This window comes from Crocuta crocuta, unplaced genomic scaffold, assembly GCF_008692635.1.
Source record: "Crocuta crocuta isolate KB4526 unplaced genomic scaffold, BGI_CrCroc_1.0 scaffold466, whole genome shotgun sequence".
Taxonomy (NCBI): Eukaryota; Metazoa; Chordata; class Mammalia; order Carnivora; family Hyaenidae; genus Crocuta; species Crocuta crocuta.
In genome coordinates, this window is record NW_027529672.1 from 7598856 (window position 1) to 7621978 (window position 23123).

The 23123-nt window shown below is 51.1% G+C and overlaps 1 protein-coding gene across 6 annotated transcripts in view; it reads left to right on the plus strand.

The window, feature by feature from the left end:
* PPP2R2D (protein phosphatase 2 regulatory subunit Bdelta) overlaps positions 1-23123 on the plus strand; it is a 49010-nt gene that overhangs the window by 18562 nt on the left and 7325 nt on the right. For 2 of the 6 annotated variants that reach the window (XM_077762991.1, XM_077762992.1), the window contains exons 2-6: positions 10064-10161; positions 18251-18428; positions 20781-20945; positions 22749-22918; positions 22990-23081. In XM_077762991.1, coding sequence (XP_077619117.1) covers positions 18269-18428; positions 20781-20945; positions 22749-22918; positions 22990-23081 — 587 coding nt within the window. In that variant the 5' untranslated portion in view covers positions 10064-10161; positions 18251-18268. Of the gene's footprint in view, positions 1-10063; positions 10162-15070; positions 15210-17052; positions 17213-18250; positions 18429-20780; positions 20946-22748; positions 22919-22989; positions 23082-23123 lie in introns of those variants that run through there. The other 4 variants (XM_077762989.1, XM_077762995.1, XM_077762993.1 and 1 more) reach the window with 3 other exon arrangements.

Here is a 23123-nt window from a genome sequence, read left to right on the forward strand (position 1 = left end):
TGTGTCTTCTAAGAATTCAGTGCCTAATCAATGTCATGAAAATTTGTTCTTGTGTTCTTCTGAGAATTTTATAGATTTAGTTCTTATATTTAGGTCTTTGGGCCATTTTGCATTAAGTTGGTATATGGTGTTAGGGACGGATCCAGTGTCTTAATTTTGCATGTGGATATTGTCTCCATACTGAAAATACTGGGTTTTTTCCCACCTTGAGTTGTCTTGGCACCTGTGTTGAAAATGAATTGGCCAAAGAAGAAAAAAGAAAATGAATTGGCCATAGGTGTGAGGGTATCTTTCTAGATTCTGAATTCTGTTCCCTTGGTCTATGTGTCTGTCTGTCTGTATGCCAGTCCCACACTGTCTTAATTATTGTAGCTTTGCAGTGAGTTTTGAGATCAGGAAGTGTGAGTCCTTTAACTTTGTGCTTTTTAAAAATTGTTTTGGCTGTTCTGGGACCCTTGCAGTCCCATATGCGTTTTAAGATTTAGCTTGTCAGTTTCTGCTGGGGGCAGGGCATCGGGCAGACTGCTGGGAGCTTATAGGGGTGTTGCCTGGGTTCTGCGGGTCCACCTGAAGAACTCTACCGCCTTCACACTCAATCTTCCAATCCATGAATGAAATCTGTCCAGGTTTTAGGTTTTCTTTAATTTCTTTAAACAGTATTTTGCAGTTTGTAAATCTTGCAATTCTTTGATTACATTTATTCCTAAGTACCTTATTAGTTTTGATGGTACTGTAAACTGAATCATTTCCTTATTTTCATTTTTTGATTATTCATTGCTAGCGTAGAGAAATATCCTGCACCCTTGCTGCACCGTTTATCAGCTCTGATAGTTATTTGTAGATTCCTTAGTATTTTCAATGGACAAGATAATGTCTCCTGCAAACAGAGAAATTTGACTTATTCCTCTTCAATCTGGATGCCTTTTGTTTTCCTTCCCTAATTGCCCTGGCTGGAACCTTTAGGGGCAAGCTTACAAGAAACGGTCAGCAGTGAACAGCCTTGTCTTGTTTCCAATCTTACGGGGAAAGCGTCCACATTTTCACCATTAGGTATGATGTTAGCTGTGAATGTTTTTTGTAGGTGCTCTTTTATCAAGTTGAAGAAGGTCCCTTCTATTCTTAGTGTATTGAATGCTTTTATGATGATCAGGTTTTGGATTATCCTTGTCAAATGCTTTGTCTGGGCAGGGGATAACGATGTGGTTTTGTCTGTTAATTCTGTTAAAATGGTGTATCCATGTTGGTTCATTTTCATTAAGTTAAATCATCCCTATGTTCCTAAGATACGGTTTACTTTTCCTGTTGTTAAAATAATATTTATTGTGGTAGCAGAGAAACTGACTTTCAGTTGTCTCTTCTGACTTTTCCAGTTTAGATAATTTGCTACAAACTTTATTTTAGTGATTGACTAAAAAATGATATTCAGATTTTTCTGTTTTATCACATTTTATCCAGCTACTCATAATTTGGAAAAACTTAATTTGGGATGCTTTTAAGATTATACTGTCTCTAGTTTAGGACCTTTCTATATCTCTCACAGGGGGAGTTTCCTTTTTTTATATTTGGTGGAGGCTTCTAATTCACTGCCGGGTCATTGAAGTCTGCTTTCTGAAAGAGAACTTTTGCCTTTGGTGATCTGCTTAAAAAAGACGTAGCTAGAAATGCAATGTATGTACACACACATGCACATTTATTTGTGTGTGCTGGTAGCAGATTTACTGTTCTCTAATGTAAATACGGTAGGTTTCAGAGTGCTCTCATCATCTCCACCACGATGAGTGGAAACTGATTTACGTGACATCCTCATTACACCCTTTGTCCTTTGGAGAGTAGATAGTACTCCTCGATCTGAGTATACAGTAAAGTGTTCTTCAGAATTTTTGAGTGTGATTTTCAGAAGGCCACTTGTCACAGGGCTAATGTTCTCACTGTTGGGGCTCCTACATATAAACACACACCACTCTGACGATTGCTGCAGAGAGCGGGACGTGAGCAGTGTGGCCAGTGCCCTCGATACACCTCTTCTGAGTTCATAGACAGGGCAGAGAACGGGTTTGGTAACGATGAGAAAGGACCTGGGTGGGTTGAAACAGGTGAACTTGCCGAGTGGTGGAAGCAGACACTCCTTAGAGTGAACTCCAGAAAGAGTGGGAAGAGGAGGTGCAGGCAGTGAGGACAGAGCACTGTCCCGCTTTGCTTTAAGGGGACAGAAATCACAGCAATGACCACAACAGAGTGTGGAGGTCAACTTTTTTTTTTTTAAGATGATAGATTTACAGTGTTGTTATTGTTTTTAAATTTTTTTTAATATTTATTTAATTTTGGGAGACAGAGACAGCATGAGTCAGGGAGGGTCAGAGAGAGAGGGAGACACAGAACCTGAAGCAGGCTCCGGGCTCTGAGCTGTCAACAGAGCCCAATGCGGGGCTCAAACCCACGAACTGTGAGATCATGACCTGAACCTGTTGTGCCCGATTCGCGAGTTCCCAGAGACCTCCAAGGAGCCGGCACCGATGCAAATACAAAAGGGTCTTTATTACAAGCTCGAGCAGGGGCTCACCCGCCTACCGCTGTCGTGGCAGCAAGATGAAGCCAAGAACAATAGCGAGTTGGGTTTTTAAGGAGTAAGGGATGGGGGTGTTACAGTACGTGTAGCATCATCACATAAGCACCAATTACAATTGTCTAGCACCCCTGGTGACAGCTTTGACCATTCAGTATCTGTGAGGTGTTCGTTACTTTTGGCGGGACCCAATCATGACTCTTGAGAATCCTTTGAAAATGACCAATTATGAGGTGAGTTTAAAGGGCCCACGTGGGGTTCAAGCAAGTGGTGAGAAATTGGCTAGTTTGTATCTGCAGTTCCCAGCCTGACTCAGACCATAGGAGTGTTTCTTTTTTCGTTTTGATTAGCTGACCTGAGGGCGGTCTGAGGATGGCATTAGCCTTGAACAGTCTGAGGCTTTTCCTGGGACTGGAATTGGGGCCACGTGCAGCCCGAGGTTGCTCTTAAGGGAGGACTTAATTTTTGGCTCTTCAAACCGAAGTTGGATGCTTAGCCGACTGGGCCACCCAGGCGCCCTGATAGACTACAGTGTTTCTGTTTGAAATTAGGACTAATCTGTTAGAGGGGAGGAAACTGAGGGTGCTGCAGAGAGCAGGAACACTGCCGTTGAGCAGAGTCCTCCAGATGAGGTGGGACGGACAGGACCCTCTCTTGATGGAGGAACAATCTGCTCTGGGCACTTGTGGGTTGTTGTTGTTTTTCAATTTTTTTTAATGTTTATTTTTGAGAGAGAGACACAAAGTGTGAGTGGGGGAGGAGGAGAGAGAGAGGGAGACACAGAATCAGAAGCAACCTCTGATCTGTCAGCACAGAGCCTGACACGGGGCTCGAACCATGGACTGCGAGATCATGACCTGAGCTGAAGTCAGCCACTCAACTGACTGAGCCGCCAGGCACCCCAGGCACTTGTGGTTTTACAAGGAATAAGCTGAATCCTCAGCGGAGACGGAGGCGGATAACTGGCAAGCCAGAAACCCGGGCAGGACCGGGTGTGGAGACGTGGTTGCCAGGGGGTCGGGGGTGCGTGGAGGTCCGTCCATGTGAGTGGCGAGCGAGGGCGGGGGGCTGCCAGCACCAGACCCGCGGGTAAGAATCCGGGAGAGGGTGGACACGGTAACCGGGACGTAGCGGGGCATGCAGGGTCCCAGGAGCAGGGGCCCAGCGCGCTCCGGAGAGCACCTCCCTGGTACCCTGGCCCTCCTACCCCCGGAGGAGTAACGTTAGGGATTAGGTTCCCCTGCTGTTGAATTGGTAGTACTTTCTTCCTGAGACTAAAGCATTTCACAGGTGTAGCCATAATCCGTTCGTGGCATCGCCGCGAGGAGGCACCGATGAGCCCCCTCCCGGGGGCACCTTCCCACAGTGCTGGGCGTTTGGGTTGTTTGTTCCGTGGAGGTGCCACTGGTAAGGCTGTAGCGGCGCCGCCACTGCGTGCTGCTGGTGGCCGTGTGCCTGGAGCAGGGCCTCCGGCTCGCGGGACGGGCGGCTGCCTGGCTCCGGCGGACAGTGCCCAGCAGTCTTCCAAGTGCTTGTGCACTTTCTGTCCTGCAAGTGGCCTGTGAGAGCTGCTGCTCTTCCCCACCCCGTGACACTTGGAACTGCGATCTGGGTGGGTGTGTGGTCGTTTTCCCGGCTTCCTGATGGCAGAGGCTTCCTGGCCCAGGACCAGCTTTGATGAGATCTTAAGGGAGGCAGATGCCTGGCTCTGATGGGGACCGCTGCCTGGGACGGTTTCACACGGTCCTGCTGGTGAGGGAGTGTCAAGGCCGGGCCGGTGGTCTCCAGAGCGGCATGCACCCCTGCAGCCTCCCCTGCGTCCTGCTCGCTGGCCAGGGGGTGGTGGGGAAATAATCCACAGCCTTAACCACCGGGAGAGGGGAGAAAAAATTGAACACTGCAATCTGAACCTCCCTTCTAATTGCTGTGGCTTCATTTTCCTGTGACAGTGACTCAGCAGTTTTAGGTGACAAGCTCGGAGTGCCGTGTGCGCTTACTCTGCGGAGCACACAAGCCGTGATAGTTGGGTGTTGTTGGTAGGGTTTTAAGCACGGTGCTGATGTTACTCGTGCCCTCGAGAAGACTCCTCTGTCGCTCTGTGGAGCCTGGGCAGCAGAGGAAGGGAGCGGCCCCCGGGGGGGCGGCGCTCAGTCATTCAGCCTCCACCCGATGGGCAGGAAAGGTTGACAGAAGCAGAGGAACTGACATGTTCACCCTCAGGGGTGTTTTGAAAAATGTACAAGTTTGGGAAAGTGCAAGCATCGTCTAGCAAGCCCGCTAGAGCTGCCTCTCCTGACCCCTCGGCTGGACCCAGGGCCTGACCCGCTCTCACCCCTTGCTCACTCTTGACCTCTCTCTCTCTCTGAGCCCCTGGTCTAAGCCCCTGCCCGCGCTGCGCCGCTGCAGGAGCTCCACCGGGTGGACTCGATCAGAGTCCTTTCCTCCACTGAGACGTCGGGGGCGGGGACAGTGCCCGTGCTTGTCCCCAGGGCAGCGCGTTGCATACAGTTGTCTGTCTGTAGGTTTGCTGGATTTTAAAAACAAGCTGTTGACCTCACGTCTCACATGGGCATTGGCACTGAGACAGTCCCACATTTGTGTCGTGTGGCCTCACTCCTGAGAACACGCCCTGCACACGCCCCCCACCTCCCCAGTACCCCCTCCCTTTCGCTCCGAGCAGATGAATCTTCTCTCATACCGTGTAGAAAAAAGAGGTACGGTCTGCTGAGGCCGCTTCTTGAGCCCAGGTCCACACCTGCGTCTCCTGTGCCACGCGCTCCCTGACCCCACCTGTCTACCCACCCTGCTCTCCCGTGTCCCGGGTGCCCCTGTGCTGTGCCATGACCCCAGGGCGCGGGAACGGGACTTCACTGCCCCATCTTCTAAAGCCTTGTTGACTCTGTTTTCCCTCTGGGCCCCCCTCCCCGCTCCGTAGTTCTTGTTCTTGCTTTTTCCTTATGTCACCGTGATGCTTGTTACCTTCCATGTGGTGCCTCTTTCCTCCTCACCTGCCGGGAAGTCCCGTTAGCAGCCCTGAATCCTGTCCTCACTGCTAACTTTTGATTTCCTGATTTTGAATAGTAAGTACTGACTTCCTGGTATGGTACCTGAGGATTTACTTGTTTTTGCTAACATCACCTTCCACCCACATGCACTCCCCCACCTTCCCTGGGGGAGGAAAAAAGAGTTGAGAAAATTCTCTTAGAAGTTTTGGTTACTGATTAGGCAAATTACTGAATTAAAGTATTTATATGTTTTCTTTTTCTTACAAATTTCATGTATCCTAGAGCCAATGATTGCCTGATTCTTTCACATGCCTAGTTCTCTGTCTTTTGTGCGGTTTAAACACACACGGTCAGATACCTAGCAGTGACTTTCCCAGACACAGCGTGGAAGCCGTTCGCCCTGCTCTTCCCGGACGGCATCTCCTCTTGTGCAGCCTCCTCCCGCCGGGACTGCGCTCTCCTGGGCCCTTGACCCCGCCTCGGGGCCGTCTTCGTCCCTGGCGTGTCACATCCCCCATCTTCCTTTCCCGTGGTCTGTTCTCATTCTGAGAAAAGCGTTTTTGCTTTTTGCAGGTTTCAAAACCTCTTCACTCCTCCCTTAAACGCTGTGGAGAAAGTGGCTCGCTGTAGAATGATGGGTTGAAAATGATGTTTTCTCAGAATCTTGAGGGTGGTTGGTATTCCATCCACCGTTTTCCTATGTTCTGCCTGATTTCCTTTCATCTGGGATCTGTTTGTTTTCTCTGGAGAATTTTAGAATTTCCCTCTTATCCTGGGTGTTTAGTTTCCAGAGTGAGGCGCCTTGGGCCAGGGTTTTCTCATGCGTCAGGCGTGGTGCTCACCAGACCTTGTCAGCTATCAGCTAACTCTTGTCTTAGTCCTTTGGTTTTTTTTGTTTTAGTTTTTATTTTTTGATTTTTCCCCAGTTCCTTTTCTCTGATGTCTTTCTAGAGCTTGTTTAACTGGCTAATGGGCCACCAAACCAGATCCTCACATTATCTTTTCTCCTTCCGTCCTCTGTGTCTTTTTGCTCTAGGCTTTGGAGGCGGTGTTGACTTTTAAAATTGTTATTACTGTTTGAATTTCAAAACACACTTGCTTGTTTTTCCTTTCTTACAGTTAGCCCGCTGCTCACCCTCGAGGGACCCCTCTGGACGTAGGGGCACCGTGCCCCCCCATTACCGGCGGGGGCTGCCAGTGTGGGTGAGCTGCGCCCAGCACCCGCCTCTCTCCCTCCCAGAGGGGTGATGGGAGCCCTGCGTCATAGGCTGTGGGAGGTTCACGCACCGAATGCAGCTCTCACAGTGTCACCTGGCACCTCGCGGGCACCCAGCTGGCGTTGGTGATGTCATTCCTGTTAGGAGGCGTTAACTCCCTGAGCACAGGAAGTGCTTCCGTGAGGTTTTGTTGAGGCATTGTCCCTCTGTCCTCCAACTTCCTTGTTTCTGCCCCCCCCGACCGCAGGTCCTGAGACATTGGCTCATGTTCAGGATGGAGCCAGCTGGGCCGGCTTCCCTGCGGCCGATCATCTCTTTCAGGCCCCCGCGCTTTTGTCCCTTGATTTCTCAGTTTGGAGAGGAGCCTCGGAGAGGGTGGCAGCCAGTGTTTGGGAACCAGAAAGCGGGAGTAGCCGTGTGCTCTCTCCCATGGGATGGGCACAAGCTAGGTGACCCAGCATTTCATTCCACAGACCTTCCGCCACCTCCAGCCCAGTACCTGGTGCCCAGCCTGGCTGAGGCCCGCAGCATGTGGCCCCTGTGCATACTTAGACTGTCACCAACAAACCAGAAGATACTCTTAAATACAGAGCACAAACTGACGGTTGCTAGAAAGGCATTGAGTGGGGGATGGGCTAAATGGTGAGAGGCGTCAAGGAGGGCACTTGTTGGGATGAGCACTGGGTGGTGTATGTAAGTGGTGAGTCGCTATTCTACTGAAACCATTATTATATTGTATGTTCACAAACTTGGATTAAAAAAAAGAAAAAAAAGACTGTCGGGGCTCCTGGGAGGCTCTCAGTCAGTTAAGTGTCAGACTTTGGCTCAGGTCATGATTTCACTGTCTGTGGGTTCGAGCCCCGTGTCAAGGCTCTGTGCTGACAGCTCGGAGCCTGGAGCCTGCTTTGGATTCTATGTCTCCCTCTCTCTCTTCTCTCTGCCCCTCCCCTGCATGCATGCTGTCTCCCTGGGGGGGCGGGGGAGGGGCGCAGAATACTGTCACCACACCTGCCACCCCTTGCCATCCTCTGTCAAAGCCTGCTCACCACTGTTACCCTGTGGATGGACGCCTTTCCAGTTCCTTTCTGGCACCTTAGTGGCAGCTAAGGGAGGGGACGTTAGCGCGTTGACTACAGTGGCCACACTTAGCAGAAAGTCTGAGGTGGGTCCTTACTGAGTTTTACCTGAACATCTACTAAGTTCTGTGTCAGCCAGGTGACCCCCTCCTGGCCAAGTGCCTCCGTGCAGCCTGTGTGCCAGTGCACGGGGGCCCTGCTGCAGCCATGCCAGACCAGCAGGGCCACAGAGGTGGCCAGCAAGGGCCACGGGACGCTGAGCCACCGTGCGGGGCCTGGCATGGTTAAAGGCCCCACTCTGTGCCCTTACTCAGTACCATGTTTATGCTTTTAGCATCACACTAGTTCTGTAAAGTAATGGCCATCATGTTAAATTCATATTGATAATTTAAATTTTATTGGTTTTATAATTTTCTTGGTATTTAGTTTGTATATTTATATACATTTTGGTTTTAGAGCTCTTCTAGACTCTGCAGACAGCATTTTCTAATTTTAGATTCATACATATTTACGTAGGTTAATGAAAGCAATTTCTCACCAGTGGCAGTCATGGGAGTTTCTCTTCTAAAAGATTCAGTCCATTTTAATTAAGTTTAAAAATCACTGACAGAGCTAGAATACCATTAATTATATATAATATTGCACACCCCTTGGGTATGAATGACAGAGATTTAGTGCCAGTTAGTCCAATACAGAGTATTTTAATTTCATTTAAGCAAATTGGGCTATTTTGAGTAATTTAATTTAAAAAGTGGCACTTCTAACAAGAAGCCTAATTCTTTTCCTAGATCTGACCGAACGGTTTTGTTTTTTTTTTAAAGGAAAGAAAAATCACAGGCACAAAATTCAGTGTGTGTTTAAAAGTTAGTGCACAGACACACCTGAGCTTGATCTCAGCTCAGGTCTTGATCTCAGCGTCTTGAGTTCAAGCCCCACCTTGGGCTCCTGGGGTGGAGCCTCCTTAGAAAAACGGTGAGAGTTTGTTTCCCAGGAAGCCCTATATTATCTACCATCCAACTAAAATATTTGTGCACTCCTTTAAGATTTGTATTCCACTCTGACAACCTCAGGGGGAGGTTCTTTAAGTGATGTCAGTCTGGGGGTCTGTTTCTTAGATTCGGGCCGGTCGTGTTGACAGTAGTTGTACGGCGGTATTTGGGCTTAAACCCCACGGCCTCCGTGGAGCCGTGGCCCTGCATGCGGAGCGCCATCCGCCAGGCCTTTCGTGTCGGTGCCCCAGCAGCAGGGATGGGGCGGTACGGAGCCCTCCCTTCCAGCCCTTCCTCGGAGCCGCCAGGGAGGAGGTTGTCTGGGGCAGGGGAGGAGTCCCTGTGGTGGAGGAGCAGGCTGACAGCTGCCTGTGCGGGGCCGAGCCCGCCTCGGTCCTAATTCAGCCTGCACTCCGCACCCCTGAGCTGGAGGAAACCAGGTTTTCTATTTTTCTCGATCCAGGAGTCTGTTTCGTGAATTCAGATCTATTCTTTCTAGGCCTTAGCCTTAGGTACCGAAGGACTTTTCTAGCACTTGGCTTTGTTCTTTGAGCCCTGTGGCCTTTACCCGTAGTGAGCCGACGGCCAAGATCCTTGTGTGGATAGTGTCAGAAATCCCGCAGCCAGTGAGCAGTGTCTCATTGGAGGTAATGATGAAGTCATTATCGTCGTTACCGATGGTAGTGACCATATCCAGTCAGTGAAATAGAGTTTGTGCTGTTTGTAAGGTTATTGTGTACAGAAGGCAGCAGAAGTTAATGCAAAGAATATTAAAAATATTCTGTTAATATCATGCAAGAATCAGATTTATTTTAAAAGTTAATATTAGGCGTGCATTAGAAAATTAGTACCAGTCTTCCAGGACCAGTTCTTTTCTGTTTTTCTTCTCAAAATTATTTGTCTAAATTTTTACACCGTATCCTTGTATCAGGACAACACAGTCCAGGTAAATCCAGGTGCCCCAGGGACCAGGCGCTCAGTCCATTGAGCAAACCCCATGAGCCCATTTGGGCCCTTGGGCTCTGGGCACTGGAACCAGAATTGGCTGCTTGGTAATTACAGGTTTCCCATGAAAAGTTTGCTTTATCCAATAGGGAGGAAGTTTTATATATGTTTATTTTTCTTTTGAACCTTTTAAAATAGATTTTTATAATTGATGATGTCTCCTTTCAAAATCATAATCTGATAAATTGCTTCTGTATTTTATTGACAGCTGACATCATCTCAACTGTTGAATTTAATTACTCTGGAGATCTTCTTGCGACGGGAGACAAGGGCGGCAGAGTCGTTATTTTTCAGCGGGAACAAGAGGTCAGTGGTTGACAGTCCACAAGCCAAATGAAATGCAGCGTTTCTGGTGTCACTCGGAAGGAAGGAAAGAAGCGCGGCGCTTTCTCAGTCTCTGATTTCACTTAAGATTCGGATACGTCCCATTAACCGTATAGAATCTTCTTATCTCAGGGCCGAGTGAGATCTGTGCTTCAGCTCACTGACGTCCACTCTGTGAGCTCCAGTTAAGGCCCCTGTGCCCTCATCTTCATGGGAGGAGAGCCCTCGCTCTGTCCACAGGCTGTCGTGAGGACCAGATGGAGGATTGGGTGGTGGGGCTTCACATTCATTTGCTTTCATCCTGTAATTAATTCAAGTGACTATCAGTGAAAATCAGTCCACAAGCCAGTGAAGGTGGCAGCTCCCAGCCGTCCTGTCTGCTCCCAACAGCTCCCGCGGCACTAGCTGCGGGGAGGATTCTGTGTGGGGGGCCGTGAATTCTGTCTCCCTCCTCGGTCAGAGGGGAGCAGAGTATGTCGTCCATCCCCCTGAGGGCTCCACTGTCAGTGCTGGGAGGAAGGAGACCTCAGTGGGGCCTGGAGGACCCCACAGTGAATTGTAATCACAAGCACTGCAGTTTTAGGTCACTCCCCCTTTTGGGGGGGAAGGGCACAGAAGCCCATCTTTTTCAGTTATGCATAAAATGAGACATAGAACCAAGCCTTGCTGCCCCCTTTTATTTCTGGGGCTCCTCATCAGAGTTCGGGAGGGGTCCTGATGAAGGAAGCAAGGTGGCCTGGTGCCCTGCTCATCTGTCGTGGACATATTCCTGAGAGAACCACGGGCAAGCCAGGCTTGGGTTTGTGGAAAGCCATCTGTCTTCTTTCCTGACAGAGTCACACACAGGCCCTTGTCTGTGTCCAGGCAGGTCAGTGAGCAGGTACTTCCTCATCTGTAGATTCTAGTCTCTACATTTTTGTGGCAGGACTTTGGTGTGGCAGCTAGTGGGCCTTGGTGCCCCTGCAGTAGATCTGTGCGGCAGCGAATGCCGGCCCTGCCACCAGAGAGAGGGGGCATAGGAGCGTCTGTGGGAGGGGGGCCCCAGGCACCCCGTTCGGAGTGGAGGATTGCTTTGGTGAGTGAGGAGAGATGCATGGGTGCCAGCATCTCATTGAAATATACATGTTGCAGCTCTCATTTTCATATGTCTGTATAGATTTAAAAACAAACTTTTAATTTTTTTTTAACGTTTGTTTATTTGTGAGAGAGAGACACACACACACACACAGAATCCAGGCTCCAGGCTTTGAGCTGTCAGCACAGAGCCCAACACGGGGCTCAAACTCACAAACCATGAGATCATGACCTGAGCCGAAGTCAAGATGCTTAACCAACTGAGCCACCCAGGTGCCCCTAAAAATTGTTTTTTAATGTTTATTTTTGAGACAGACAAATTATGAGCATGGGAGGGGCAGAGAGAGGGAGACACAGAATCCACTCCAGGCTCCAAGCTTTCTGCACAGAGCCAAACGTGGGGCTCGAACTCACGAACCTTGAGATCATGCCCTGAGCCAAAGTAGGATGCTTACCCAACTGAACCACCCAGGTGCCCTAATTAAAATAAAAACTGTAATGTTTTTATTTTATTTATTTTGAGAGAGAGAGGGAGAGAGAGGAAGATCCCAACAGGCTCTGTGTGGTCAGCACAGAGCCTGATGTGGGGCCCAAGCCCACACACAGCCAGATCATGACCTGAGCCGAAGTTGGACGCTTAACCAACTGAGCCACCCAGGTGCCCCTTAAAATTGTTTTGATCTTATTTTTTCTGATTTGAAATGGTGAGAACTCTTGTGAATAATATACATTGTCATTAGTCTTTGAAAATCTTCACAGATGATTTGACAAATTCATAGTTCTGCATTCTTTTCCCAGAGGTAGATTATTACGTGGTGCTCCTTAAATAGAACTGTGTATCTGACCTTTTCAGCAGAAGTAAAAGTGGTTAGTGGTGTTTATGACTTTTAGCAGAAGGATTATTTTTAACAGATGGCTGAGCCACAGCTGTCCTAAATTTAAGAATTCACTTTCAGTGCCTTAAAGTTTGCCATTTTAATGATATCCTTATAGAAAAATTGTCTCATTTTTGTGCATATCATTGAAATTTAAAAACTACCTCACTTCAGATGTGAGATAGATTGTGGTAAAATTCAAGTGTCTTGTTACAAAATATGTTGATAACAATTTTGAGAACCTGTAGTATAAAGTGTTTAGTTAAGATGGATTAAATCATTATTAATAAAGTGAAGCAACAGATTTGTACAGCAACACGTAGTCTAAGATGTTCAAATTTGATAAACCCAACCAGCTGTGACTTCCAAACTCCTGGGCAGCTGTTTTTCCCCATCCTTTTCCCGGCATTTTGGTTAACACGACAAGAGCCTTCCTCTTCCACCTGCCTTTGAAATCCTGTCGTGGTTGCATACACGCCCCGCACTGAGGGTGCACTGAGGGCGTGGGGCTCCCAGTGCCGTCAGAGGGCGCGGCCCTTTCTGCAAAGCCTGGGGCGGGTGTGAGGACACAGCAGGGCCCTAGCTGGCTGGGGAGGGGGCGTGGGTGTCAGGTTGAGGAATCAGGGTGCTAGGGGGCCCTCGGGAAGTGCAGGGGTGCGCGTGAGACCTGAGCGGGGGGGCGTGGCCAGCAGTGTCGACCTTGCTGGCTTTGTTCCCTCTCAGCCTCAGCGGCAGAGCCCTGTTTCGGGAAGCCTGGTGTGTCCATCTCCGGGGAGCAGGGTTTAGGGACGTGGCTGTGCCGCCCTCGTCCTCAGAGCGCAGCCTTGCAGCCGACTCAGCACGTCTGACGACAAGATGTACTTGCCGCCACCTTCTTGTCCTGCCTGGGGTCACCGTCCCTGCAGCTCGGGCTGGTGGCCTTGCTCTCACCGTCTCTGTTCTTGCCTCTCCCCGGACAGGGCGCCGAGATCGCTCACTGCCCGGAGGCCCTCGGGGGCCGCCGCGGGGTCTCAGCCTGCGGGCAGGGGTTTGGGGGATAGGGGGGTGCAGCTCGGGCAGTTACAGCGGGAAGACGGGCCGTGGGTCAGGAGCATCCATCCGGCCCTCGCACTCGGTGGCCCGTGAAGGAGGGCAGCGCATCCATGCGGGCGCCTCCTCGGTCTGTTCAGGTTTGCCGTTTCTCCAGGTGGGTCACCGTCCTGGGCCCTGGGACTCATGACTCGACAGATTTTTCATTTTAAATAGTTCCATTTCATTTTTCTCATTGGCAAGCTGGAAGCATTTGCTGGCAAATTCTGCCTTCTGGTGGAGGGTAGAGGCCTGAAGGCGGGCTATGCAGCATTAGCCGGCCTCGCACAGCACACGCGTGGAGGCCGCGTGCTCGTCCCGGGGCCCGCGGGCGGCTTCCGGGCGCGCGCGGCAGCGGAGGGATCCAGGGAGCGCTGGGGCGGGTTCCTCGTCCCGCGGGACCGTAACTCAGGAACAGAAAGAGTCCGGACGTAAAGGTTCCTCTGTTTCATTCAGTTTCTCGGACACACATCCTGAAAAGTGTTAGTAAGACTTCAGATGCTGATCATGTGGCAGGAATTAAAATTTAAAAGTTAAAAAAATTTAAAACAATTATATTAATTACATAATATTCTTATTATTTTATAGAAAATGTCATTTGAGACCTACAGAAGATTTCAGATATTAGTATAAATATATTATGAACCCGCCACCCAGGTTTTACTCTTCCCTAAAAGAAAATCAAGCCCTCGGCAGGTACATGAGGCTGCCGTGTGTCCTCCCCGTGTTGGCGTTCCGCTTTATCTCCGAATCTTACCCTCCTCTCCCTCTGCCTTCCTGGAGTTGGTTAGGATTTTGAGGACGGTCTGTATCTTCCCGAGCGTGTGTTTCCACTTTTACTGCAACATGTGGAATTGTGTGACGTGCGATAAAAACCCGCATAACCAGCGCCCCCTGCTGGTGGTCACTGCATAAGCTCCCTTCGCGGGCCGCCTCCCGGTGGGCGCGCGCGGCTGGGCCAGGCGCCCCAGGGCCCGGTGGGCGAGCTCTCCCCCTCCGGCCGTGAGCGCTCAGCCTGTCTGCAGAAGCGCACGCGCGCCGGGGCCCGCTCGTGTTTCCGGAACCCTGGCTCACACGCACACACAGGCCTGTTCTGCAGACCCGCTCTGGGGAGCGTGCCTGGGATGCAGGCAGAAGTCTGTCACTCGTTCTTCCCAGTACATTAATTTGGAGTGTCATCTGTTTGAGAAGTTCTGACCTGAGATTTTGTTTAACTTTTTAAAAATGTGTCTGGTCGTTTTATACTCAGTACTGAGTTTTTCTTTGCACTGTGCTTTGTTCATTAAAACAGCCTCCTGTTTCCTTGCAGAATAAAAGCCGCCCTCACTCTAGGGGAGAATATAATGTTTACAGTACCTTTCAAAGTCATGAACCAGAGTTTGACTATTTGAAAAGTCTAGAAATTGAGGAAAAAATAAATAAAATTAGGTGGTTACCACAACAGAATGCTGCTCATTTTCTCCTCTCTACAAATGGTAAGAGCTTTTTCTTAAGTGGTTATTTGATGTAGCGTTTATTTTTAATTTTCTGGGTATAGGTTCCTTTTTACTTTAACCCACTCTAGAAAGTGTTTCTGCTTTAAACTTTGGGGAGGGTAAATGATTAGCCAGGCAGCAGGTGGCGGGCTGAGAGCACAGAGGTTAGTGCACACACGCACCCACGTCTTTTCTTATGTGCGGACAGAAGGTCCAGGTTTCTCCATAACCAGAAACTACGGTTCAGTGGCTCATAAGCCTATAAATCCACAGAGAACCACACAGCTTTCTGATGTAATACTCAACTAATAGTGGCACATGCTATGGTTTTTCTTTTAATACGGAGACTAAGGTTTTTATTTGCAGATAAAACTATTAAATTATGGAAAATAAGCGAGCGGGACAAAAGAGCAGAAGGTTATAACTTGAAAGATGAAGATGGACGGCTTCGGGACCCGTTTCGAATTACAGCACTGAGGGTACACGCTCCGTTTCCTCACACTACTCCGTTCCCTTCCTAGTTAATCGGGGACAGTGCGTAAGTCTGTGTAGAGAAGACCGCTGAGTAGGGCCACTGCGGGGTCTGCTTTCTCCAGCTCAGGGAGGCTGTCTGCGATCACAGTCACCACTGTTTGTATGTGTCCAGGTCGCGCTTCCTCGTATCTCACAGAAGCGGGAAGTCACACGGCATCTTTAGAAAACATGGTGATGCCAAAGAAAAGACTCAGATCTAAGTCCACAGAAAAGACTCAGATCTTCAAGTCCACAACAGATCTGAGTGTTCCGACTCCCTTTCACTGCAAAGGTTCTGAGTAGCGCGTTGGTTGTGGTGACGTCCAGTGGGATTTGGAACGTTGCCCTGGATGGAGCCGCGTGGACCACAGATGCTCCGCCGAGGCTCTCATGGAGCGCCCCGAGTTAGCTGGGGCCTGTTCTCAGGTCTCCAGAGCATCACTGCTTTTCCTGATTGTTAAATTTACAAAATTCTCCCCTTCCTTTTTGCTGTCCCTGGGCCCCATCCCATATGAAATGACCATCACTTCTGATACCTAGATTTTTTTTTTTTTTTACCTTTTAACAGCTGTGACATTGAGTACAACTAACTGAGTAAGGTCTCAGTATCTTGTAATGGGCTCAGCAGTGCACTCCCGGTGGGTGTGGAAAGTGAGCCGGGAGGTGGGAAAGGAGGTGGGGTGCGGGGACGCCGGCATCGGTGCGAGGCGAGCCCTGAAACCGCGGCCCGGTGCTTGTGAAAGTTGTTGGCCGGCTGGTTTCTTTATTAACGAGGTTTAAAAACTTTGTTGAATATTGTGTATCAAGTAAAGACCTAGTTAGCGGACACGTTCTGGGTTAGGAGTAAGGCGCTATGGGCCAGGAGCCCAGACTGCAAGGCCTTTCATTGCACCGCACCCCGCTGCAGCGAGGCGGGGGCACCCGGCATGCCGGGACGGCGGTCANCACGGCCCCGCCAAGGAGAAGAGCGGGACGGCTCGGCACCGTCACGGGCCCTTAGATCCCGTTGCGGGGGGTGGTCTCTGAGAAGCAATGTAATGTACTCAGGTCGAGTTTATAAAACTAATCTGAACAAGATGTTTTGATGCAAACACTGGTGATGTCTGCCCCCGGGCTACCCCTGTCACATCCCTGCGGCGTGCGGCGGTGAGAAACCGCTCTGGGTGACGGTAGCGCTCGTGTCACAGCTGCCAACATGTGAAACTCCTTTACGTGTGGTAGAAAGGAGAAGGTCCCGGCGTCCTGCTCTGCCCCCCCGCCGGGCACGCCCGCCCTCCCCGCGCCTGCGCCCCCTCCCTCCNGAGCAGGCCCCTTCAGCACACCACGCTCCCTCGCCTCTGCCTCTGCGGTAACAACCGCTGTCCTGTTTGGCCCCAGTGTCAGTTTTATTCACAGGCTCTTTTATACGTTCAGCCTAAATAAAATTGGTCTAATTGGTGGCCACAGTGTAATTTCGTCAGAAACTGCTTTTATTAATCACATGGGGTTTAAAAGATCCCAGGCTATAAATAGACTGGCCTTTGTGAGTTTAGGCCCTCGTTTGATTTCTTTATTGCCTCTCCAAAAGCTAAAAATGGATTATTTGTCCAAACTTAGCTGAACAAGAGTCAAATTTTGCTTTTTTTCTTTTAAGTTTATTCATTTTTGATAGAGACAGAGCATGAGTGGGGGAGGGGCAGAAAGGGGTAGACACAGAATCCGAAGCAGCTCCAGGCTCTGAGCTGTCAGCACAGAGCCCAACGCAGGACTCAAACTCATGAACTCTGAGATCGTGACCTGAGCTGAAGTCAGATGCTTAACCAACTGAGCCACCGCAGCGCCCCAAATATTGCTCTTTTTAAATTTTGTCCCCTCTTAAATTATTTTAGCACCAAAAAAAGGATTTGATGAGGAGGAGGCGGCTTTCTGGCCTGGCATTAGAGTTGCCACGTGTTGTGATCACCTGAGAGATCGGTCGAGGACTGTGGCCACACAACCTGTGTCCCACACGGAGAAGCCAGTGCGTGGTCGGCACCCGTCTGCCCACAGGTGCAGCAGGCGGTGTGGATGCGTGTTTCCCCGGGCTCAGTTCTGCAGACTTCAGGGGCAGAGAGGACGAACTGAGATCTGGGCCAGCCCTTCGAGGTGCTCCCTATGGCCTTTAACTAGAAGAACAGCAGAGTTACTGTTCATTTTTTTTTATTTTGATTTTAAAGCTTCTGCCTTCTTTCCCATTAAATGTCAGTGACATTGGGACTTTTTACTTTTTCTCACGTGTGGACACGATGACCCACAATGGCACCCTTGCCTCTCGCGTGGGCATCTGTGTGTTTGGGCTGGCCTCGCCCCTCGCCCTTTGCCTGGCTGACTCCACTGTCTCCACACCGGCAGAGATGTCCTGTCCCCTGGCCACAGCGCCCAGCACAGAGATGGGGGTTTTGTGCCCCTTTGTAAAAAATTTCTTGTTGAAGCATAATCTGTGCACCAAAAACTGCCTCTACCATGTAAGCGGACGGCTCCCAGGGCTCCCGGGCCACAAGGCCCGCCTGGCCAGCAGCCCATCCAGCATGGCACCCATAGCTCCCCAGGGCCCCCCATGCGCTCTCTGTCTCTGTGCCCCTCCTAAGCATGGGGCGTGTGCACGGAGCACACCACCTGCGTAGTGAAAGGGGCACGGCGCCTGACTGTCCTTTCAAAGGCAATAGCTGCTAAGAGAGAGAAAAGAATGGGGGTTCTTGACAAAGTCTCCCATGGACACTTTACGGCCCTGGTGGCTGTGGGGATGCACAGGGAAGAGAAGCCACAGCGGGAGGCGTTCGTGCCTGGGGGCGCTGTGCTAGGGGCCAGTTCAGTCTGCCCTTGGACAGACATAACCAGCCCTGATGACGGCCGCAGGAAGGGACAGGCCCCGCTTGTAGCCCGTTTTCACAGCTCTGCTAATTGCTTAATTGGGATATTATTGTCTGTTCAAAACCGATAGCTCACTGTGAACTTGGATTTGTTCCTTTTTGTTTTCTATTGTTTTTTAATTGTGATTTTATGCTGCAGTGATCTTTGTTTTGAATTCTTCTTTCCTTCCATTTTTAGGTTCCAATATTGAAGCCCATGGATCTTATGGTGGAAGCAAGTCCACGACGAATTTTTGCGAATGCTCATACGTACCATATAAATTCCATTTCAGTAAATAGTGATCATGAAACATATCTTTCTGCAGATGACCTGAGAATTAATCTATGGCATTTAGAGATCACAGATAGGAGCTTCAGTATCCTTCATCGGGTGGCGGGCTCGGCGTTTCTCACGCGTTTGTTCTTCCCACACCTGGCGCTCCATGTGCCTCCTCCCGCTCCTCAGTCCCCTCCTGAGTGCTTGCTGCACGGTAGCCCGAGCTGGGGTTCCCTGGGATTTAGAGGGTCCCAGAAACGGAAGCTACTTTCTACCTTTGGGGAAGGTTCTCTGTGTCACAAGAACGACCAGGTCTGCTACCCCCCGAGTTAGTGGGAGGCGGCTTTAAATAGCGTGTGCTGGGGGTTCGGTTCTTCCCCGCCCTCCCCCCAAATCAGGGACCAGGAAGCAGACTGGGCAACACCGGCCGTGGTTAGAGTGACAGTCACTCACCCAACCCAGGGAGTGGCCACGTACGAATCCGGTCTTCTGATTAAGGAGGATTCAAAAGAATGTGCAGTTACTAAGGGGAAGGTCTGCGTGTTACTGGCGAGGCAAGTTCCCAATTTCTCCGGAAATGAGAGTTCTGTCTTGTGTGCCCATCAGGGGGCCCCAGTCAGGGTTCCCCACATTGTGGAGTGATGTCAGGCTGGCCAGAGCAGGGTGGGCGTCTGTGGGCTCTCCTGGCTGCATGTGCCTCTTTCACTCAGGACAGTCCCCGGAAGCAAGTGCGTGTGCCTTTCACATTCCAGCATTTCACACTTATTATCCGTTGTCCTTCTACTTGATTCGATCATTTACTTACTGTGATGACTTAGTTTATGAAGAGCGTGTGGCCTAGCCGCGAAGGGGCCGCTGCGGCCACCATGTCTTCTGTGTCTTCTTCCCGTGACCTTGTGAAACCTGCTGGTTTAGGAGGTTCATGCCCATGGCCCCTGCTTTCTCTTTATTCTCCTTAAATTGCTCTGTTTTAAATCCTTCTTTCTCCTGTGAGTACGTGACTGGAACAAAATGTAACTAACACAGAGGAAGGTCTTCCCCCTTCATCCTGTGCTCCAGACGACCATCGTAGGTAGTTGTGCACACCTTTCCAGCCTCTTCCTGTCTGTGCAAGGACATGTGTATGAGAACCGCTGGGCTCATCCTCTGTGTGGTAATGAAGTTCAAGCACTCAGGAGTGTCAGGGGGCCTGAGATCCGCTCCACGACTTTAATTAACACTGGGCCACTCAGGCCATCCCGTTCTCTCTCCCTCTAACCCTGCACTCCTCGGGGGCCACGTGGGGTTCCCTAAAACCCAAGAGCCTGTGAGTGTGGAGCTGCGTGCACAGCAGTCGGCCTCTGCCATTAGCCTCACTTTTTCCACTGCGTTCTGACCATCTTTCCTTGTCGCTGAGCTTCCTGGTGTGTGACAGCAGGGTTTGGAGCCGTGGATGGTGCGGCTCCGTGCCGCGCTCTGGGTGCACCTCGAGCCCCAGCACCCACGCCAGCGTGCAGGCCTTGAGCCAGGCGCACCCGCTGCCTCAGTGCGCCTGCTTTCAGCAGGTATTGCATCTTCTGAAAAATAACTTTTCACTTTAGTGAAACCAAAATAAGCCCATTTTTAATTTCTTTGATTATAGGTGAGTTAAAAGTATCTTCTGTTATTTTACTGTCTGGTACTGTGAATTTTTTTGGCGTCCCTTATTTTTCTCCTGTTGAAGCTCATGTTTTTGCTTCACGATCTGGGAGAGCTCTTAATTCCAAAGCGATATGTATGCGCAGTCACGTTTTTCATTGCCTTTATAAAATTTTGTCTCACGATCATGTTTTAAGTACCCTTCCTTGTGACCTAGATTATGAAACACCTACACTTTTATGTACTTGCTTACGTAAAAGCCCTACCGTGTGGTGTCACCTAGTTGTCAGCTTGCTTCCTCCAGTGGGAGGTTCATGTGGCCCCCGTTCTGTCGCGGCCCATAGCCAGAGTCTGCTGTTTCCTTGTATTTTCAGTTCAGTGATTTCCGTACTTGGCAAGCTACCCTGTCCTCACTCCTAAGAACGAGCTCTCTATGGCAGATGGAGAGAGTCTTAGGAAAGGAGAGTCTTTCAGAACCTGGCAGGTGGCGTGCGGGGCATGTGGGTGGAAGTGTGGGATTTTTGCGCGGGTGTTCCTCACACCACGAAGCTCTTGTGGTCTTGCCGTGAGCGGCTTCTGGGATGTCAGCGCAGCAGTGGGATGCAGGCAGCCTTGTGTGCACAAGGGCCCAGGTCTCTGAGCCACGTCGCCGTGGCCGGAGCAGTGCCCGGGTGTGGACACGGGTCCTCTTCCTGGCGTGCTCCTGCGCACGCAGTCTGTATGGTCACCGCTGTGACCCGTGCGCTCTTCCCCTCGCCCCGGGTTTTCCCGCCCGCCGTTTGCTGGGAGGCGGACTCCACGCCGCCGCGCTCGCTGCCTTAACCATGCACCTCAGACATTGTGGACATCAAGCCTGTGAACATGGAGGAGCTGACGGAGGTGATCACTGCGGCCGAGTTCCACCCGCACCAGTGCAACGTGCTCGTCTACAGCAGCAGCAAAGGGACCGTCAGACTGTGCGACATGCGCTCCTCAGCGCTGTGTGACAGACACTCGAAGTGTAAGTGCCTGGGGGGTTCAGGTCGCCTCGTTTAAACCCTTCTGTTCTCCAGGCACAAGACCACCTCCGCTCAGTGTCTCTGTGCTCCTTAGTCCCGCGCACGCGCAGCAGCAGCTTCTGCTCCTGGGGTGGCTCTTTGCGCGGCCGTTGCTGGCGCCAGGGGGTCACTGAGGGCATGCTCCGAGCACTTCCTGTGGGGTGGCCCGTGGTGCTGCTCCCACGACAGTCTCAGGGCTTCATCCAGGGCTCCCTGGCCGGGTCCAGCCGAGAACCATCTGTTGCCTCCGCCTCTGTGCGTCAGGGCCTCGGCTGAGGCAGCTAGAGCGCGTGTCACCCGTGAGCGCCCCTGGCTGTCGGGGTGGGCTCTGCGCACAGTGAGCTTTGCTGCACCGGAACCCCCCTCCCCCCTGGGGATGCTCTAGCACCTTCATCCACAGGGCCTTGAAGTTTTTTCTAGGTGAGGAAAGTTTTGTTTTTATTTTTTGGCCATAAAGAACAGGCCCAACTTTACAGAGAGGCAGAAGCGCATGTGTGACCTGCCCTGCGTGCCGTGGTGGGGACCGGACCGCACAGCGAGCTTCGCCAGCGTGTCCCCTGAGTCCTCGAGGACGCCTCGACTCCCATGTCCTGGGACACACTCTCGTCTCCTCTGGGGGAGTGCGGCCACACTGGGCGCCTCCCGTCACGCGCACTTGCCGACTGGCTCCCAGGAACCTCTCTGCCTTATTCTCGGTTTTCTGAAGCTAAAGCAAATTTTTAAGAATTCTGTTCTCTGTACAGGAGTCCTGCAGCAAAGAGCTAGTGTGTGACGTTGACCTGTCTCTCTCAAGATTAATAGTCTTTTTTTCTTTTTTTGGTTTATTTTTTAAGTGATCTCTAGACCTAAAGTGAGACTTGAACTCAGAACCCCAAGATCTAGAGCCACTCCCTGTACCGACTGAGCCAGCCAGGTGACCTCACCGTGATATTCTTAGAGACCATTTTAACAAAGATGCCAAGAGTAGTTCTTGTCAGTAACTTATTTGAGTAAATCCTGGCACTGCCGCTGGCGTGCTTAAAATTAACTTCATATGCAGAGCCAAGAAATATACCGGTTCCCACATTAAAAAAAAAAAAAAAAGGCTAAAGCAGTTCAAAACGAAGTGCAGAGAAAGATCCTTGCTTGAAGCTTCCTAAGCTGAGGGCGTGGCGGCCCTAGGGGGTTGCGGCCTCTGTAGGGGCTGTTGAGTTTCTGCTAAAAGCCCAAATCCTGTAGGAGAAAGGAGCATCTGCCAAGGAAGCATCTGGAATCTCTCTGAAAGTAATTGGGTTTTGTTATGTGGAGCTTGGCTCCCAGACAGCAGGGACTGACCCCTTTTCCTGACGGGGTTTGGTGGGTGGGGCTCTGGAGGTTACAGTCTGGACTCGGTGTTCCCAGGCAGTGCCGCCTGGCTTCCTGTGACATGGATGGGACGGGGCTGCTCGGGCGCCCGGTGTCTGTGTGGTCGCAGCCTGTGGTTAGCACAGGGGTTCTAGACCACAGCCCACCCCGGAATGTCTTAGGGGGACTTTCCAGGCCGCAGCCCAGGGCCTCAGCCGCGGGCGCTGCCTCAGGGTCTGGGCAGGGGTTCTCACGCGGTTCCCCGGCCGTGACTGGCCTTGGGGCCGTCTCCTCTAAGTCTCCGAAGGCCAGAGAACTCACAGACCAGAAAGGTCCAGAGCCTGAGCGGTGTGCAGGCCGCGCCCCCCGAGGAGAGCCTGGGGTCTGGTGCGTGCTTCGGCCTCCGGCTTTTGAACAGAAGCTGAACGTGTTGTGTTTTCCAGTTTTTGAAGAACCTGAAGATCCCAGCAGTAGGTCCTTCTTCTCGGAAATCATCTCCTCCATCTCGGACGTGAAATTCAGCCACAGCGGCCGGTACATGATGACCCGAGACTACCTGTCGGTGAAGGTGTGGGACCTCAACATGGAGAGCCGGCCCGTGGAGACGCACCAGGTGAGGCCGCCGCGCAGGGTCGGCGCCGGTCTGCGCGCGGCGCTGTCTGACCTCCCTGTGGTTTCGTTAAGGTGCACGAGTACCTGCGCAGCAAGCTGTGCTCTCTGTACGAGAACGACTGCATCTTCGACAAGTTCGAGTGCTGCTGGGGCGGCTCAGACAGGTGAGGCCCTGGGCGGGCCCGCGCGGGGGGGCGGGGGGCTTC